General features: G+C 30.1%; 1 protein-coding gene across 2 annotated transcripts in view; it reads left to right on the top strand.

The window, feature by feature from the left end:
* The window catches only part of LOC106881402 (uncharacterized), a 72479-nt gene extending 54944 nt beyond the window's left edge, over positions 1-17535 (top strand). For both annotated transcript variants that reach the window (XM_089358535.1, XM_052971314.2), the window contains one exon: positions 13799-17535. In XM_089358535.1, the coding sequence (XP_089214661.1) occupies positions 13799-15508 (1710 nt within the window). In that variant the 3' untranslated portion in view covers positions 15509-17535. The remainder of the gene's footprint in view (positions 1-13798) is intronic.
* Positions 17536-22500: the final 4965 nt, after the last annotated feature.

The following is a 22500-nucleotide window of genomic DNA, read 5'->3' as shown; positions in this document are numbered from 1 at the left end:
AGGCTTACAAAGAATAAGTCCTGGGGTCGATTTTCTAGACTAAAGGCGGTGCTCCAGCATGGCCGCAGTCAAATGACTGAAACAAGTAAAAGAGTATATACACACACATACACACACGGTAGTAATGGAAGACTGTGCAGCAAATTTGCCATTCATGTTGCATCTCTTATTAGTAAGCACATTGAACTCCCTGCTGCATGAACCCATTGCTTACTACGAGGTCTGACAAAAGCTATTAATGTAATATAAAGTGTACATCAATAAAGAGAGAAAAAAAGAAGGCAGGAACTTGGTATTCCTTTATTACATATGCATAGACATATAAACAGAAAATAATAATAGTAATAAAAATAATATAACATGTTAATAATTCATCCATACACTTATTACTGTGGTCTGTTCAACCATACATGGTACTAACAGTAGTGATAATCATCATAGCAATATTACTCATAGTAATGAAATACTTAGAAAATAACTACACATACACACATATACATGCATGTATATATATATATTCACATCACATACATACATATACAGATTATATAAATTTATATGAAAATATACTCAAAACATGCACATACTTATGCACTTGTACAGACTCATTATACATACATATATATATATATATATATACACACGCACACATACACACACACATGTATAAACATACATTCACTTCATTCCTCCGAAATATATATATGCACACACACAAACACACATATGCATACACTCACTTCATATCCTCACAGTATATATATATATATATATATATATATATATATATATATATATATGTATGTATGTATGTATATATTTATATATATATATACCCACTTCATACACACATACATATATATACATATATATAAACAAAATTAGTTATACAGTAATGGGAATAACTCAACCAGCATGCGAATCATCATGTGCATATGCCAGCAAAGAAGGTACCAACAACAGTAACAATGCACAATATTAGTAGTAAAGTAAAACAAAATAATTATACGTAATCATATCATTATGATAATCATTACCGCAAAATGATGTTAGTACCATCTGTGGTGGTGTAGGCCCTTGGCAGTTTGTGTGTAGGTAAAGTATTGATATTTCATATTATTATTATTATACTATTATTATTTTTCATCTATATGCATATGCATCTGAATGTACATATGTACACACACACACATAAATACAGACACACACACATGAATAAATATATGCATATATATGTATGAATATGCACATGTATGTGTATATCATCATCATCATCATCATCATTGTCATTTAACGTCCGTCTTCCATGCTGGCATAGGTTGGACAGTTTGACAGGAGCCAGCCAGGTAGAAGACTACACCAGGCTACTGTGTCTGTTTTTGCATGCACAGCTGACACCTGTGTGTATGTTTGTATGGATTTGCCGACTTGTTACAAATATTAGCTACAATGTGTGTGTTTGCCGGTGTGCATGAGAACATACTAGATCTACATATGTGCATATGTGATTACATATGTATATGTTTGGGTGTATGCACTTGTGTGTGTGTGTATATATATTTGTGTGTGTGTGTTCATATACAAATGAGGATGTGTGTCTATATGTATAGAGACATAGGTGTATGTGTGTACCTGTACACTTTTGTATGTGTGTATGTGGATATATCTATTACAATGCATAGTATGGCAATTTATAACCCCTTCCACAATTCCACTTCTGCCTGCCTATCTAGATACAGTATCTATTTACATATCTAGCTTTCTTCTTGACCTATGTCTCCACCTTCCTTTTGATAACTGACCCCACATTGTTATCTATATCATTATACACTTGTGATTTTGTAGGCGTAAATCCCTTCTCACCTGCCCCTGTTCCTTGTTTCTTCTGACCTTATCTCTATTAGTTATTTATATACGATGACTATGTGTTTGTGACTTGCATTTCATCTCTGCCTGAGGACATGTTTGATTTGGTTATGTATACTGCACTTATAAGTTGCATACATCTTACAGTTTTAATAAAAGAATACCAAGTTCATGCCCATATCTATACACACATACATACATACATACATACATACATGCATACATACATACGTACATACGTATGTTGTATATATGAAGGTATATATCTGTGTGTGTGTGTTTTTATGTTTGCCCAATTTCCTTCTGATAAAGGAAGCCAAACTTATAATAATATCTTTATGTGACTTATTTACTGGTTGCATACCATCTTCTAATTATGAACATTATAATTATTAATTAATCCAGAGCTTTGTGAAACCGCTGTTGAGTTAAATTATGTATTCTCTTCTTATTATCCTGTATTTTGTATGCTCTATGTAAATATATTTGTTTATATATAAGTACATTCTCTCTCTCTCTCACACACACACACACACACATTTTACAGACAAGAAAATAATATTTCAAACACAGTATAGATTGGGTATTTTGCCCTTTACACATATACAACCACACATAACGTTGGGCAACATAATGAAATACATGAAGTAAACTTGAACAGAAAACTCTTCAGTTACACTGAAGAGTTTATTTTTTAATCAAAGTAGTTTAAAAGAATTTAGTATGACGACACTGAATATAGAAATTGTTGATGAATTAGATTGTTTTTTACTTCAGTGAATAAAAATGAAGTTATGCACATATATATATATATATATATATATATTCTGAATAAGGAGCTCTTGAGAAATATCTTAATCATTGTTTCAAAATTTCAATGAATGTTTCTTATATCAATAATGGAAATATTCTCTATTAAGCAAATATTCTAGAATTGGTGAATTGATGTGAATATCTAAAATTTTTGAATCAAATCATACTGAATTAGTAATTAATTTTTTTTTTTTTAATTTTGTATTAGAAATAGCTTTTGGTGTAGTTCATTCTATATAAATGAAATTTAAGTATACATCTGGGAAATTAAATCAATCAACTATTTAACATGATTAAAAAATTTCACTATTTTATTCATTTCTAACTAATAAGTTTGTTTTGTTCACCCATATTAAAAAGTTTGCTGTATAGTTTTTATAAAGTGTAACCTTGCAGTTTATTCCTTTCTTAATTAATTTTTTGCAAAGATTATTTTAACAATATTTTAACACATTTTTAGGAATTAAAAATATAAATAGAGAATGTGTGTGTGTGTGTGTGTGTGTGTGTGTGTGTGTGTGTGTGTGTGTGTGTGTGTGTGTGTGTGCATGAATGTGACTTGTGGTATCAGGCAACAAAACTGCAGCCCAGGTATAGCTTGAACTGCACCCTCTTAACCAGTCTATCTTCCAATAGTTTAGCTTTTAAGATCATATATTTTCATCTGCTTGTTCTGATGATGGTGATAGGCCTTTGGCTATTTTTTGTGCAAGGTATGCCCCTCAAGATCTGCCCAGATCAGTAAAAACAACCTCTCTTTGTAAAACTTTTAGCTGGGACAATCTTGCTACTAAATCAGATGTTTAGGTCTTTCCCTAAACATGACTGATTGCTTGTCTGAGGAGAGGCCATATATTGCACATCACTCAGTGAAAGGTACTATCTACACAGCCATTGGACATCAGAACTCTGAGAATATATCAAAGACTAGCCAGCACACAACCACTCCAAGGACAGTGATGAAGAGTAGACAAACTTTAAAACATCATCCAAGAAGCAGTTGAGAACACTATTCATTTCATGAAAAGGAAGAGCCAGGATTGGTTTGATGAAAACAACAGAGGAATCCCCAAATTCATCAATGCTAAGTGTTGTTTGCCTCTTGCTTGAGCCAGACCCAACCTCAAACGAAAAAAATAAAAAATAAACAATTTTAAGATCTCAACCGGCTATATCATGGTTGAATCAGAGAGATTCAAAACAACTGCTGGATAGAAAAGGCTATTAAACTTCAATTGTATGCAGATACCGGGGACCTTAAAAATTTCTATGCCTGTACCACAGAACTGTATGCCCTCACCCAGGCTTCAACAAGTACTTTGAAGACTGCCAACAACACTTACATTCTTACTGACAGTCAAAACATATTGAACTGCTGGAAGGAACATTTCAGCACTCTACTCAATTGGACCTCCACTACAGCTGCAGATTTTTCTTAGAATAGTGCCTCCCCTTCTGCCTCAACCATGGATATTGAACCCTTCATCTTTTCATTTATTCAGAGTTGCCATGAAAAAGATACAACTATAAAATCACTTGGTTCTGACAACATCCCGTTGGAACTCATCCAAAATGGTGGCCAGTTTTTTTAAGAACAAAGCTATTTTACCTCTTCCTATTTCACCCAAATACTACCTGCAAATCTAAAGAATTCTCTAATCGTTATAATCTTTAAGAAAATAGAGAGCAGTATTTGTAGCAACTGCCATGACATATTCCTCCTCTCTTTTCTAAGGAAAATCTTTATGAGAATACTGCTCAACTATTTGTTGGTTGTCATGAAGAAACTGTTGCAAGGATTTCAGTGTGGGTTTCAAGCCTCTGGAACAATTGATAGGATATCCTGTAAAAGACAACTACAGGAAAAATGCAGAGCTCTTGCTGGTCTTTTATGATCCTAACAAATGATGCAGCTGAGTATACCCTCTACTGGAAAAGGTAGAGATGATCAAAACACTATGTGACAGTAGAAGCTTCACTGCTGTGGGTCACCGGTTTGGTGCTGGTGTTCCATTTAAAAAGTGTGTGAAAATAATTCATTTATCAGATTCCTTTATCACTGTTTTTTCTACCTTTTTTCTTTATGAATTAGACCCCACTTGATGAAACAAAAATAGATGTATTGCAGTCAAAAACAGATTAATTATACTATGTATTTTTACATCATAATCTTGGCTCCAGAGTATTTAATTTACTATTATACTACAAGCAAATTTCATTAAGTATTATCATTTCTGATATGAAAACATTTGTAAATGTTTTCTATTAGTAAAACACTTTTTTTATCACATTTCAGTAGATGTGTCATAAAGCTCAAAACCTCTTTCTGGGGGATGAACATATATAGTCAATGGAATCAATATATTATGGATACTTATTTTATCAATCTCCTAATGATCAAAAGCAAAATTGATCCAGTGGGATTTTAAATCAGAATATAGAATAATGTATTTAATGATATCTACATTTTAAAAATTCAAATTAACAAACATTTCGTATATTACTCATGTTTTTTTCCTGATTTTATCCTCATTCTGTAGCCAATCATTCCACAGCTCTGTCACCAAATGTATGCGTATCGCTATCATGCTGGGTTGGGTTATTATTATTATTATAATTATTGTTATTATTATTATTATTATTATTATTATTATTACAGTTGCTGCACTTGATAATATTTCAAAAAACAATCTTTTACAACTTTTGTCTATTTAGTTTTGAATTATACCATAAATGTAACCCTTTTGTTAGGCTTTTTTTTGTTAGTCTAAGAAATGTTTAGCTTAACTTCTGACTAAACAATAAAATCTAGCTCTTTCCTATAAAAGATAAATACTTCTAGTCGATCATGCAGTTATCAGAAATGGATATACATGCATGTTCTTCATAAATTCTAGTACTTCTTGGAGCACTAGTCACTGTCTTGTACCTAGGGAATATAGAAACTGATATACTTTATGGCTCTGAGATAGTGATAAGAGTTAAGAAAGTTTCAAAGGGGATTTCATTGAATAAATGGAAGGTACATTGGAGACAAAATGGGCAGATTAGCAAAGTTAGATGAAATACTTTGCAACTAAAATATGTGGTCTGATTTAGACAGAGTGAAAAACTGTAGACAATTTATTGATGGCCATTTTGTAGATTTATTGAACAATCTCTTGCCACTACTGTAAAGAGTTATTTTTTCCAGAGGTTTTAGGATATTTTCTTTCCATATTTTATAGTATGCTCTATGTTCCCCAAAGACAGGAAATCATCTTTGGTGATGTGGAAGATTTACAGAAACATATCTCAGAGAAGAGTCTTTGTCATTCATTTAGCTGTCTCTGATAGATTGGGGTTGAAACACATTTGCTGCCAGTTGTGGTCTCCATGGAATATGGAGGGATGTGATTAATATGCCAACAAATGACGGATTGATCAGTTGGATTAGTGAATGCATTTTGATGGTGTCTTGAATTCTGACTGGGTTTGAAAGTGAAGAAACAGCTGTGAGTGTTTGTAGAGTTGGTCAGGAGCACAAATAGGAGTGGAAATTAGCTAATGTAAAATAATCAGAATGGTATATTTTTAGTTTCTGCACCAAATGCATCTGAATGGGTGGAGTGAAAATTTTGCTTTTTTTTTTTTTTTATATTGAAGTCATTAGACATGATGATTTTAGTAAATATAGAAATGTGATGTTTGTCCTTATTACCAAATGAGAAATGCTAAAACAGCTGCTGAATGCTGGATAAATGCAGTGAGTAGTAAAATTAGCAAATGAACTTAAATGAATTAGAAAATGAGATGTTCAGTTTGAGCAACTTGTTTTATGTTGGCTACATAAGAGTGAAATCTAGAGAGTTTTTTTTACTTTTTTAAAAGTTGGAATAGTGTAACTATAGATAGTTGAAAATATAGTGTGAGATCCTTGTCTCAAAAATGAAGATGTGTGTTAATTGTGTCCTTGTAGCTCTAAGATAGATATGGTCTGGCAGACTTAATTCACTGATAAGATGCAACCCGTTGATCTGTTTTCTAGATAAGTTATATTTCCTCTTAACTGAGGAACATACTGCACATGTTTGGTGTTTGTATGGGGAGTGGTGTGGTAGTGTGTACAGTGTGTCTCTTTATTGTCCAATTGTATTTCTGTACACTTATAGATTTTGGTGGTTCACCATTGAGAAAGTGGACAAGATGAACTTAGAATGCAACAACTGTTGTTCATATGAAAGTATTGATTGTCTTTGTCATAACATAGGGCTAAAGAGGTTATAGATGCTGCAACTATTTTCGTGTGTATATGCTTGTCTAGGTTGAGTGAAAGATATAATACTCTCAGGACAGTTTTAGCAGGTTTTGTAATTGTTGAACTTTATTGTCTAATATTTTTCTTTTGTTGTTTAGGTGGTCAATGGGTATAAGGTGTGAGCAAAGACTATGAATAGCCAAAGATCTTGTCTAACTTTTGTTTATATTCTTGATCATATTCACTAGCTGTTAAATTTTTACTTTATAGGAATTTGAAAGGAAAACTAAAACTTTTGCTTTGTTAATTAACCATTCCTTTTCTCACTCCACCAGTGAAAAGAACCAATTGAAAGTAATTAACTTCATGAAGACCTAATGTAATTCTGTTTGCTGGGGGATGGGGGGGGGGCTCTGTCACAGACTAGTAAAATATTAATATTCATATGTTTAATTTAACAAGGAAAATATTTAGTATAGTTGTTTATCCACACATATTTGGCCAAAAAATATGATCTGCACTAAACTTCCTATTTTATGATGAAAATATTGTATAATGTAGATTTTATTTGAATTTTGCTCTTCAGATGGTAATGATTCCTTTTATTAGATATAAGCATGAAAATAGATTTTTAAAAGAAAGAAAAAATTTTAAAATTAGATTTTGTTATAATTATCAGTTTTTAAATAAAAAAATTTTTTAAATATATATTTGCCATTCCTATTTTAATTATGTTTAAGACTCAGTATCTATTTCCTTTTCTTATAAGGAAAGTAGTTTACTTTGTTTTATATGTTTTGGGTTTCAAAATATTTATTTTTATAGCAATTATATCTCTGAATAAAAGCAAATTACAAAACTGACTTTCAACTCACTCTTTCCTCTTCTTGAGTGCTAATTAAGCAGTTTAGTTTTATATTCCTTTCAATTGCCAAGTGCTGCACCCACTTTTCCATTGACCTATATTAGCTATGCTTCCTAATCAACACATCCCATTCTTAACATCTTTAGTTCCCTGATTGCAAAAGAATACCCTTTCTTTATTTGTTATTTTCCTTCTAAGCTTTTCTTGAGTAACAATAGACTTATTTCTCTGCAAATAATAAAAATCAAAATAAAAAATCTGACTTTTGTTTTTCCTCTTCACAACATAACATGGGATATGCTGAAAGATAGGTAAACCTTTAATGAGCTCATTCAGTGTTCTTGTTAAAGATACCAAACTTGAATAAAACAAATTGCATACATTGATTTGATTTCATTCAATATGACAACTGCTACAAACACCACTGTTTTCTATTACTAAATACAAACAAACTGCTGCTGCCACTACTACTACTACTACTACTACTACTACTACTACTACTACTACTACTGAAATAAAAATTATTTTTCTCCTCTACCCGAATGCTGCTACTGCTTCTTCTTCTTCTTTTATTATTATTTCTTCAACAGTTTTATATGAGTTTCTACTCTATTACCACCACCAGGTGCACCTCTCTATTCCTGAGGTGTATACAGCATTGTCTTTTTAGAATGTAGAATTGTGTTTGGATACTACATCAATTAACATTGTTTGAATTTGGTTAAGTTGTTTCTGGTTCTATTTTAGTATTTCGACTGTGATGTAGATGTGTAATGCAAGTTGTATTATTTGGTTGGATGATGTTTGTGTTTTATACACTCTGTGGGTTGTCTTATTTAACATCTTGTACAGAATGTGAGTTATAGAAGCTGCTGGTGCTACAGTATTGGATATTGATTCTATAAGAATACGTGTTATTTTATTGAATGATGATCCTTTAGAATATGTGTTGTGTTATATTGTTTGGTGGTAATTCTTTTGAGCCTATGTTGTGTGAGCTCTGTTATTTTACTGGATGGTTATTGTATAGGGTATGTGTTGTGTGCAGAGGGCATAATGTTTGTGCTGTGCTATTGAATTGAAAGGGATGTAGCCTGTACTTGGGACTTGAAGTTCTCATTTGGACTGTGTGTAATTTTGTGAACTTTACTATGATTTGTATAACTTTGTTCATTACCTTTTTTTACTATACCTAGTTCTCCAATTATTATCAATACTAGTTCTCTTTTTCATGCTTTCCATCCTTCTTATTTCAATTTCAATATCTTTAACACTTTCTCCACCTTCTTTTGGGTAATATTCTGGTCAGAAGGGATCAAGATGTCCATCGCATTAACGTTTTCATTCCATTTCTTACCAATTATATCTGGAAGGGTTGCTTAGATCTCTTTCTTGGTCTGTACAGGCATGTCCCAAATGATTTTGGCCACATACTGTGTCTGATACATGTTTAAAACATTTTTTATCTGCTTTCCCATCCGAGTCATTTTATTGCCCAATGGACATAGTTTTTGACCTGATCATGGTGGTAATTATATCTGAACTTGGTGATGACAGATCAACCAGGCAGTAATACTTCCATCTGACAGTAATACTTCCATACTCTGTACATGATATTAATTAGCATCTTATTTATGGCCAGGGATTGGTCCTATGCAGCTGAAATCATACATGCTTCTGTTTTTAGCTTCTAAATGCTTGAGCCATTGTTGGCTTTCTCTCTAGCATATTTCCTTTTTATCAAGTTCTGTGGAATATTGGCTATGGAGTGGTTTTTATCTCCATTTTTTCTTCAGTCATCTACATTGTTTTAACATCTGCTTTTCCATGCTTGCATGGATCAAACAAAATTCCCTGAAGCAGATATTCTATGAGTGAATGCTCTTAATAGCACCAAGTCTCACCTGTTTCTAAGCAAGAAAATATTCGATTTTTAATAAAATCACATTTTATTGTGTATTTAAAATTGCTGACATTTATTTTATGAAGAAGACACAAATAATAAAAAGTCAGGCAAAAATTTTCTTTCTATATTGCTTTGTTAAGCAAGTACTACTAATACACTGGAATGTCATATCACTCATGACTCTATGTAGGTAACTACTTGATATTTGTTTTATGGAAAAACAAAAACATTAAATTGGAGAATGATGGGTGAAAGTTGCTTATTATATTTTGAAATCATCAACAAAATTGTAATTTTACAGTATGTATATATGACAACTATAAAACAAATTAATACATGACCACTGACTGATGTGCAAGCCTAATGGTAAAAATTTCTTTGGTGGTAAAGTATACATAAATTTGACCGCTATCAAAAGAACCTATACAGAAGCTAAATATATTTTTTATCCCGATGATGAAACTGTGAAGGTTCAGAAACCTTGATTATGAATCTAGAAATATTATTATTCCTAACAACCTGCAGAAACATATACAGAAATATGAAAAAGATAATACTGGAACATAGTTGTTTTCTATAAAATGTAAAAGAGAAAAACTGTTTCCCATAAATACAAATCTATATGTTTCCATATATCGTATTTCATTTATAAGATATTGGTCAACTCAAGGCTGTGAACTTCAGTTTGAGGTTCTGTGCACTGGGATTGAACCTGGCATTATGTGGTTGCAAAACAAACCTCTTTGACATACAGCTATTCTGTACTAGTATATATATATGCCCATGTATATAGATATACCTGTGTATATATACACATGTTGTGTGTATATATACTTTTAGATTGTGTATTTTCTATTATGTCTTTATTTACTTAAATCCTTTGTCTTTGCTAATATATTTATATGTTTATAATTGTTGCCAGTGTCAGACAAACTTCCTTGCCATATTTCTAGATTAAATCCTGCTGAGGGTTAGCTTGGTCAGTAACATTAAAATACCAGTCAAGCACTGGAGTTTATGGTATCAGCTAACTCCCTCCTCTCAAAAGTCATTGGTCTTATGTTTAATTCAGAAACAAACATTATTTTAAAACGTTAAGGGAGTGGGGTGCAAAAAAAAAAAAAACAGCAGAAATCTCTGCAGTACTTCTATGCATTGATCTGAAATTTCACTAGGGTCAATTATACATTTCATCCTTCCAGAATCAATGAAATAAGCAGCAGTTGAGTCTTGAAATTGATTTAATCAACTACTACTATTTTAATAACTCTTTTAAAATATGTGGGTGTTTTTTTGTGTTTTGGTATTATTGGTATTATTTTTATTTTGAAAAGAGTAATAAAAGGTGGGTAAAAAGCAGAGTGGCATACAGTGTCTAGAGTCATCTCTATACGTGCAGAGTTCAAATACCATTGGCATCAATTTTGTCTTTTATTCTTCTTACTGGCAATAAAATAAGCACCAAAACTGATTCAGTGAGCTACACCCCTTCCTTACAATTGTTAAACCTTGTTCCATTCAGAGAAGTAAGTTATCTTGAAATTTCCCTTTTTAAAATAATAATCTTGACCTTTTTTTAAAGATATTAAACTAATCATAACCTGAAAATTTCAAATTATAATTGTCTACAAAACCAATGAAATTTATTGGTAAAGATTTTATAGAATCTCATCTTTTTTGCTGTAAACATGTTCAAAACAATTTGACAAGTAATTGATTTAATTATCATTCTTAATATAATGCAAGTTCAAATAGAGTTTTTTTTTTTTTTGACTCATTTCTTTTTAAGTATGAAAACAACTAAATTGGTATAAAAAATCATTTAATTCATTAATAACAAATGGTGATAATTTGCAGCAAGATTAGTTCTTTTTAAACATTTTCTGTTCCTTATCAGTTCTCACTCTACGGCTTATAGCAGAACACTCATAATATTGGTCATAAAATAATAATTACTATAATATACTATATGCAATAAAATATTTAGACATATCTTTAAACATTCTGTTTTATTCAGTTTAATGAGGGTTAGAAGGATATAAGGTAATGTTGACCAAATTAGGATTTGAATAACATAAACAATACATGTTAGATGTATGCATAGCTGAGTGTTAAGGAATTTACTTTTCAACCACATTGTTCTGAGTTCAGTTCCACATCATGCCACCTTGGGTAAGTGTCTTCTACTGTAGCCTTGTGAGTGGATTTCATTGATGGAAACTGAAAAGAAGCCTGTCATACACAAACACATGCATACATACTTGAGCACTCACATACACACAAATAATGTGTGTGAGTGTGTGTATGCTTGTGTCTGCTTAACTAATGACACTGTCATCCAAGCAATGTCATTCATTTTCAATATCTTGTGAGAACATGTCAGGCCATGAGGAAATATTACTTTGCTTGGAAACAAAGAGGATCCAGCCATAGAAAAGTGGACATAAAAATGATGATGATGATGATGATTAGGGCATATATATATATTTTTTTTCAATTCATCTTCCTGTCTGTTGTCTTTTAATGTTTACAAAACATTTTGGTATAGTATTGAATGAATAGATAATTTTCAGTTGTTAGTAGGCTTCCTATATTTCTTTTCTTTAATATTTTTACTCAGGATTTTTTTTTTAGAAATTGTCTTTGTATACATGATGTAAACAATGCCAGTGTTTAGCTGTTATTTAATAGAGATTTCAATGGAAATCTGCTCGCTGCTCCTTCACGCTGATTTGCTCCAAGTTCAAAAGTGAGAAAATCTTCACGGAATTTTGATATGGAATTTTGAAATTCTTCTTATCATGCAAACAATTCTCTAAGCCTAAATAAGCTCTCTTCAAATCGCTTGTCACAGAATTTTGTCACTTACCTTTTAGTTGCATACGCTGTATTAAGAAAATAAGAAGATAGTGCACCCCACCTTCAGGCTTATTAATGCTGGCAGCTTAGCTTTTCAACTTAGAAAATGGTTTTATATGTAGCTTATGTTTTGTTATATTTCTACATTTTCACTCCTGTAATAGGATCTTGCTAGCAGCAATAGAGATGGAAATGTGACAATAAGAAAACAAGAACAATGAAATCTACTACTACTGCCAGATTTTGGTTTATAAGAAAGAGTTATAATATTGTTTTCAAATATTTTTTTCAACAAAAATACTGTATTCTTATTCTAAAATACAAGACATGTTATTGTTTTATTTTGAGTCTACTTTCAAAGCTAATTTCTTTCATTTGACTTTTTTTACTTTTATAAAAGTTAAGTATAATAATAATACTTTTGCATAATGAGAAGTAGATTTGAAAAATTTATGACTGAGTTTTCTAAATAACCTGGTTAAACTGATTTTAATCAATCATAGTAGCAATGGTGATGAAGATGATACTTCTTTCGATTTTGATTATTTATTCTATAGTTATCTAAATATATTCAGTACTGATTGTTCACTTTAATTTCTTTTTTCTTTTTTTTTTTTGAATTCATATAACATCAAATATCTTGGATATCATCTAAGAGCTAATCAAAGTAATCTATAAATCTGTTACCTCACCTTCTGTTTATGGGATATTATAGAAATGATATGAAAATAATTGTCTGAAATATTTCTAAAGCAGAGATTGAAATTACCTTTACAATCATGATTATATAAGCAAAGATATTTAAAAAAAGAATTTATTTAATATGTTACAGCTGATTATAAGACAACTTTCTCACATATAGTAAATTTATTGAATAAAATGGCAGAAATCTAAAGAGAAAAATTACAAACGAATAAAAATAGTCAATGTTCTTAATACATTTTATCATATTTTTGAAAAAAAAAAAAAATGGATAGACGTTTTTTTTTTGTTTGTTTTAGTTATTTTATGAAGTTGACAAATTTGAATTAATTCTATACAGTGTTGTAAGCTTACAAATTATCTCTGCTTAATTATGTATATCCATTTTTTCTTTTTATTCATAATGATCTATATAAACTTCATATATTTTAATCTGTTTAGATTTTTTTTTGTATTTGTATATGTTAATGAAAATTATATATATATATATATATACTTTTAAATGCTCATTTTAATTTCATTAATATTATTTTTTTATTTTCTTTTGCAGAACTTTTTACTTTCCATTTCGAAAGGAGAAAAACTTGCTATGATATCTGAAGAAAGACGACAAGCATTTAATAACTGGTATAAGGATCAACTACGTAAATCTGTTATAAGACAAAACCAACTGCAAAAGATTTCAGCAACAGTTTCAGTCAGTTCTACTTTAATTGATAACTATGGATCACATCTTTCTACATTGACTCAAAATTCTGTATTGAAAACTTCCCAGTGTGTATCTCCTCCTAGCAATTCAGTCCCTATTACAACCACTGTTACAACTTACAGTACAACTACTACACCTTCTCCAGCTCAATCCCCTCCTTATGCCCTATCACATGGACGAACTCGTATGCGAACTTCATTTGATCCTGAACATGAAATACCTAGATTGCAACGATGGTTTCAACAGAACCAGCATCCGACACGAGAACAAATGGTCCATTATTTAAATGAATTAAACTCTTTAGAATCAAGAAAAGGGCGTAAGCAATTGGATTTAACTAATATAATTTATTGGTTTAAAAATGCTCGAGCTGCTTTGCGTCGTGCTAGTAAAAATATTGAAGACAGTTTAGAAGGAGAAGAAAATGCTAATGGGGAAACATATGGTAATGCAGATTCTCTTCCTTATCTTCCAAATCGCAATGCAATTTACATTGTGCCTCACCCATTGCATTCAACATATGCCAAAGATTGTGGTAATGCAATGGATATGACAACTACTAGTCATCATCAAGAGGATGGAAAACCAATGGACGTCAGTCAAAAAAAGAGTGATCCCATGAAAACACCTGATGCTTCTTCACCACTTCCACTCCCTCGAACTTCATCTGAAGAGAACATGAGGGAAAAACTAGACAAAGGTAAATCATATCTATCATCAGGTGAAAGTGGTCTAAATCTTGCCTCTCAAAGAGATAGTGTAGAAAGCCTTGTTTCCAAAGAGGAAAATACTTTTAACAACTCAAGATTTCGTGATAGTTTGGAAAGCACTAGCTCAAAAGAAAATTCTGCATTCAGTCATTCAAATGCAAAAGAAGATCTTCCATTTAACCACACAATTAGTTCTAAAGAGGAAGAAGAAGGAATTAATCATAATCATAAAAAATTCAAGGACGAAGAAATGGACTGTGATGATGTTGATTCATCTATTGATGACAATCGGTCTTTGGATATCAACTCTATGTCTAGTCAGGATGTAGATCAGTTTAACATTGTTGTCAAACAAGAAATTGATGACAGTAAATCAGCTGACAGTGTGAATTTAAAATCACTATCTAGTAGTGGAATGACACAATCTCTCCAGATACCTGGGCACATGCCTCACGGCCTTCCATTACATTATCTCCCTTATAATTCTCAGTATTATTCCCAGCTTCAAGAAAAATCACACTTGAAATCACATAGTCACAGTTTGGAGAAAAAGAGACGTACTCGTGTTTTCATTGACCCCCTTTCAGAGATCCCTAAACTCGAAAAGTGGTTTGCAGAAGAGACTCATCCATCAGCATATATGATAGATAAGTATTGTGAAGAACTTAATCAATCTGAATATCGACAAAAATTCCCTAAGCTTGAATCTAAAAATGTTCAATTATGGTTCAAGAACCATCGTGCAAAAATTAAACGAATACGTTTGGATTTTGGTGACAAACCATCAGGAGTATGTCATGACAATTCATTAGAACTTACAGAAGTTTCAGAGCTAGGTTAACTCAGCATGGTTTTCCTCATTGTTCATCTACCATATATCTGTTAGCATTATGAATAGATCTCACTCTTTCTCAAATGATCAACCTATGATTTTTATTTTTTTCTTTATCCATTTATCGTTTTATTTATTCACATTGGGGCATTGATTTAATTAAGCTCTAAGTTGTTTTTAGTCAGTGAAAGAATAGAAATTTCAAATGAAATTTTCCATTTAGAGTTTTATATATTAAACAAAAGATTTTATTGTTATCTTTTTGCATTTAAATAATAGCAATTTTGAAAAGGGATGTCATTTCTCTTTCAGTATATTAGAAAGCTGCTGCTTCTAAATTTTAATACATTTAACTTGAGGAAATGCATATTTTCAACCTTATTTATCTTATTTTTTACTCAGAAAATCATTTGAAGTTAATCCAAAACATCTGTAAAATTGTGTAATTTCTAATTCTATCTGTTAATTAGTTCTACACATTTTAAAAATCATCTACATCTAATATATAAATAAAGCCTATCTTAAGGAAGTTATTCAGTGTATTGCAGTGTAATATTCATTTTAAACCTGAACGAGCCTGCTTATACACTGTCAAACCACTTTATTTTATACTGCTGCTATTTCAATTGCATATTTGCAGAAAATATACATCATTATCAAAGCATTTTTGAGTATTTTTAAAGTTTCTTATTAAAGAACCTTTTTCCCCAAATTATTATTATTTAATTTATCCTTAATTAAATTCTATAAGGAATACCCAGAGGTCTATAAAGTAAGATCCAAAGATTATTTCTTGTTACATTATTATAGTTTCTTAACTATAATGAATACGATTTTGCACTGTGTTTTGTTCCAGCGATTTTCTTTTATCTTGAGAATATAGTATTTCATGTAAACTAGATTTGATTACAATCCCCAAATTTTTATTTATGTATAGTGATGTATGCATGTGAGTGAGTATGTGTTCATGTACTTTTACAAATCTCTGTTTGTAACATAATGTTTACGTTTATATTTTCTACAAAATTCATGGAACAGAGTTATGCATTATTAATTTTAATGCCTCAATGAGGTTAGAAAACTAAATTGAATCAGAATCAATTTGAGACTGACCAAGTGCAATCGTTGCCTGATTCTCCGAGATCTGAGATTTAAAGTTGGGTTTTTTTTTGTTTTTTTTGTACTTATCTATTTACATACAATCTTTTGCAAGTATAACACCTATACATAAGTATTCATATGTTTAAATACATGTTCTGGAGATGCTTGCTTAATGTAATTATGCACAACATATGTACTTGGATTAAGTGACATGTATAAAGGACTATTTTCTAATGAATGCAACTGTATAGAAGAATGGAAACGCTGTTATTTCTATGTTTTCAATTAGTTCATCCTAGAAAAGAATAATTGAATATCTGGATGAAGAATAGATGTAAAAAGTAAATGATATTGAAAAAGGCAGAACATGGGCCTTTGAAATGTATTTATATTGATGTATATTTGTAATCTGTAATCTTAAGCATTAAAGGTAAATATGTTTGTATGTGTTGCTATTATTTAAGGGCAGGTTTTCTTCCATTTTAGTTCTTTCACTATCAATTTTTTCTGTTAATTTATATAACAGGTTTACATTAATTTCATTTAAAACACTGTCTTTTTTTAAGCTCATTAACTCATGCATTGTTTTACTTATTAGTTGGAATTTATATGCAAGCATGTGCATACATTCATATACATGTATACATAAAACAATATAGTTCCCAAAACTGAATAGTATTTAATATTTCATACTTGTCATTGTTATTATATGTATGGTGTGTGAAAATTTGTAATTATGCAAGAAGAAAAAAAAGACCAATAAAATTTTGTGATGGATCACACATGTACACAGCCATGTATATTATGTCTGATATGCAATGGTGGGATAATGGTGTTTATAAAATGTCCTCTCTAACTGTTATTCAGCATTAGACAGCAGTTTTTAATAACTGAAATAATGTTAGACTTTTTGCTATTAAATATTTTCAAAGTTTTACCTTCTTTTCGTTTTATGTAACAAACGAACGAAAACACACACACATATACACACACACACACACACACACACACACACACACATGACTAAACAAAGTTACATCTATTGTGTGTGTTTTTTTCCCCCCTATCATTTATGCACCCAAAAACAAGCTAAACATCAAGGACTGATAAGGAAATATGCAAAATTATTAATAAAAAGATTTAATTTAAACACAATTACATCGTCACTGTGACATGCTTGAAAGAAAAACTGATTCCCATACATATTTATGTGTGTGTGTGTGTGTGTGTGTGTATGTGTCTATATATATGAATATATATTCATATGTATGTATATGTATATATGTGTGTGTGTGCACAATCTGCTTTATCTTAATTCCAAGTCTAGTTATCATTCATAAGCAATCAAACATGTAGAAAAGTATACAAAAAAACAAAATAAAGGTAAATGATAACACATGCACTCACACATGCGTATATACATTTATGAGAGAGATAATTCATATATAATGAACATTTATAATAAAATGGGAATTTTTAATTGTAATATTTGATTACGTCACCAAAGGTGTGTGTGTACATGTTAATATATAAGTGATAAGTAAAATTTTTGTGCAAACACGTGTGTATGCTTATCTTGAGGTATCTATATGTCACTTTAGGGAAATGTACATATATATTTTACATACACATAATAAATAAACTGTTATATACTGAACTGTCTTTTTTATGAATTTCATATTGAATTTTGGCAAAAATTAAATGTGATTTTGAAACGTGTTTAGAGTATGGATGGATTGTTGATAAAAATGTCACTTTGTATAATTAATGATCCTCAAATTTGGGTGTTTAGGTTATTTGTCTAAGGAAATGTGGACTTAATGTAGAAAGTAAATAATAATAATAATAATAATGATAACCATAAATGTAACACTTTAAACAAATCCTCATTATTTTACCTGTCACACAACACGCACATATGCACATACTTGTGTGTGTATATATCTATATGTATTTGAATATATATGTATATATTTACATGTATATGTATACATGTATATATATATATATATATACTTATTTATTTGTATATATATTTGCGTGTATATATATATTATGTGTGTGTGTATATATATATATACATATATATATACATACATATATGTATATACACATATATTTATATATATATGTATATATACATATATGTATTTATATATATATGTATATATACATATATGTATGTATATATATCTTTATATATTCCTTTATATGTGTATATATTTATATATACATATATGTGTATATATATATATTTATATATATGTGTGTGTCTGTGTGTGTGTGTGTGTGTATATATATATTTACATTATACAATTATATATAAATGTGTATATGTATATATATATATATATATGTATATATGTATATATATATATATATATATATATATATATATATATATATATACACACACACACATACAAATATGTATTTATATATATATATATATATATATATATATATATATGCATGTGTGTGTATGTATATACATGCTCCCTCACATACATGCATACACGCACACATATGGCTAATTTACAAGTGAAATAACTGACAATATTCATTTCCTTTATCGTCTAAATATTAGCTGATAATACAAAGTCAATATTTTTATTTCTATTTAATGGTTTTATTCAACTGTTTTATTTTCCACATAAATCCAAGTAGAAAAGGATATATAATTAAATTAGATTTATATATTATTATTGCAATACTTTTTCCTCTTATTTGATTCATCTCAGGAATAAAATATATTCTCTCAAATATTTCATATTTACATAACTCTCCATAATTTCTTTTACTTTTTATAGCTTTCTATTCTCTTTTTGATCAAATGTTATTTTCATAGAACTTTTGTAAATATATCTAAAAAAAACTGTATTTATTTCAATCAAATCAGTTAGTTTAATGTATCATTGTGTTACATATGTAATGTTCCTGTAAATATGGCAGTTTTATAGTATAAGCTCTATCTTCAGTAATGTTGATGACAGAGATATTCACTTATAATATCTGATTTTACCAGTATTTATAAATTACTTGATATCATTTATACTTATTCTCTTTTGTTTTCTTTTAGCTATTTTACTCTAAATCCTGCAGTTATCTTAGTATTCATTGCATACAAGTGAACAGCTTAACATGTTATATCTATTGTTTTTCCCTAAACTATTGTTTCTTTCATGGTTACATGGGAATGTTTGCATATCAGGCTACCATACCTCTAATGCATTCATAAGGAGATTTTATCATGGAATATGCAATTTTCAGTATCAGTTCATCAAATAATTTTCATTTAATACCAGTTGTCCTACAATACCATTTCATCTTGAGTTATTGATCCTCATCCTATACATACTTCAATATATCATTTCCAATTGTTTATCTAATTGTCTATGTTTCTGCTCTCTAACAAGCCTAGGAAACTGCAGTTACTCTTTCTACTTTTAGTTATTAATTCATTCAAAGACTCTTGCTTTTCTATGTCAATGCTTACTTTATAAGGTACTGAGATCAGTTTAACTGATTAAACACTGTTTTATAAGATATTAAATATCATTTGTTTGACTCACCAAACAAATACTAAGCCACTGTACTGTGACGATAAGTTAACTTCAAGATGTTTGTAATGTATGTTATGATTTCCCAAGTCATTTATGATCCATCTTATGAAATATACTTTACCAACATTAGTTTATGTGTTTGCAGTATTTTAGATCTATTTTAGTATTTATGCTATGTAAGGTATGAGGAATATTTCACTCTTCTTTATCAATTTCTTTTTATTGTTTCCTTGATTTTTGTTACAATACTTGCTTGTTCCTTTTTAGTAAAAGTTTTTCAATCATTATTGACCATAAATATTACCCAAATTCTTTGTCTATTTCGGGGAGTAGGCATAATCTTGTACTCTTTCCCTTAGTCTTCTCGTTTTTCTCTGTCAGTTCTCCATCATGATTCTGCTAGTGTCAGACTATGGCTTCACTTTTCTTTGTAGTCAGGCATTCTTTCAACTGTCAGAATCTTGATTTCTCTTTTTTTTATTTTTTTTTTTTTTATTGAAGTGCATTTAGGTCTTCCAGTTTAATGCTTATTCTCCTCAAATACCATATTCCTGCATATTTAGAAATTGTTCAGGGTCTCTGTGAAGGTGATATCTAACTCACTTGATGTATGTCTCTCCAACTCAGCATTAATGCTCAGTAGATTTGAGTGAGAAAGAACCTGAGCCACTAATCTTGTCTTACCATCAGTAGATTGCAAGTCATATGTTAGCTTTGCAGCTTCCTAATGTGTTCATTATAAAAATCCATGACTTAACATATTTACTGTAACATTATAAATGTTGAAGACCTCCAGTTTGTGTTGAGACTGAAAGCTTTTTCATTTTATATTTGTCCCATAATCTTCCAAAAGTTCTGCATGCCTTTTCAAATCTGCACTTGATGATTTTCATCAATTTTACATTCCTGGAAAGAAGTACTTATATTGATGAAGCTGTCCATTATATTTAGTATTTAGTCCTTTAGTATTACACATAGATCTTCATAGAGTTCTAACATCAATCATTATGCTCACTTGTATTTTATGTTCACTGGTAGCATTAACTATGCAGTTTTCTTCAAAACGAAGTTTCTGATTCTCATATTTTACATCTTGTTAACTGCTATGCTACCTAGCAATGACTATTGTACAGCTTTCTATTTGCTCTGTATTTTATATGGATGCCCTCTCCACTGTTGTGGAATTCTTTGAACAATGTAGTTAAGAACACCATGCTGAACTATATTGGAGCTAATAATCATTCCTACTCTACTCTTTAAGTTATATCAAAGATTTCTAATTCTTTTCCCGTGCACAAACCAGTATGAAATCATGGAATTAGTGTTTAATATTAAAGGACCTGTTGAACATCAAAAGTTAAATAACATTTTCCATTGCCAGCCCTGCTTATGTTATCAAAGTTGCACATAGATGGTTTAAAAGTCTCTAATTTGTTTTCAAGGGGTTTGTCTGGCTTGAAGATCACATCCAGCTTGCCTTCCTATAGATGGTAGAAAGCAGCTTAGTAGGATTCTAACCAATATTAGTTCAATCATGAAGTTGTGTCATGTACAGGATTGATAATTTTCTTTTGTATCGGTGTATTCTAAATGCATTCTTATATGTTGTCTCGTTTCCATATGGCATGATGTGCTTTTGATGTAAAAAATACCACTAGACTTGCACATTTGAGCAGGTACAAGGTATAGCACTTCCACATGGCCCTTTGCCTTAGGATAGTTGGTTTATGGCCTTCTGTATTTCTTGTAACTTAGAAACTATATCAGATCAGTTTTTTTTTATTATTAAATACAAAGAAACCAAAGTGCTATTATTATTTTTTTTTTTTTTACCTAAAATACTTTTTAATACTAAATGTTTTCATTTATATTCCAGTGTCTTTTTTTCTTTTTTCTTTTTTGCCTTTTTCCTTTTTCTCCCTTTTTTTTATTTTTGCAAATCTTTGGTTACATTGGATAATTATACAATTTACTTCTAACATTCTATACTATGAATGTATTATCTTCTTCAGATCTATCTCTAACTCATTACCATTTTATGGCAGGTATTAATTCAAACTATTCCATAATTACGAACGACAAATCTTCAAAATAGAAATAACAGAATTTTAGAAAATATTTTAATTTTAATTTTTGTAAAATGCTTTAGCTATCTCATCAAAATTCAGTTTAGAAGTTCCATACTTCTTTAAAATGGCGACCTTTTTTTTTTTTTTTTTTTTTTCACTGTTCTTCTTGTGTTAGGGAATGTAATGTATATGAGCTTGTATTGGTTTGCTTCATAATTTAAATGTTATTTCTTTTCAAAACAGTGTTATATAATCCAGTTAAAATGTT

The sequence above is a fragment of the Octopus bimaculoides genome, chromosome 10 (assembly GCF_046866305.1).
Source record: "Octopus bimaculoides isolate indiv1 chromosome 10, ASM4686630v1, whole genome shotgun sequence".
NCBI classification, from domain to species: domain Eukaryota; kingdom Metazoa; phylum Mollusca; class Cephalopoda; order Octopoda; family Octopodidae; genus Octopus; species Octopus bimaculoides.
This window is presented reverse-complemented; position numbering and strand designations above follow the sequence as displayed.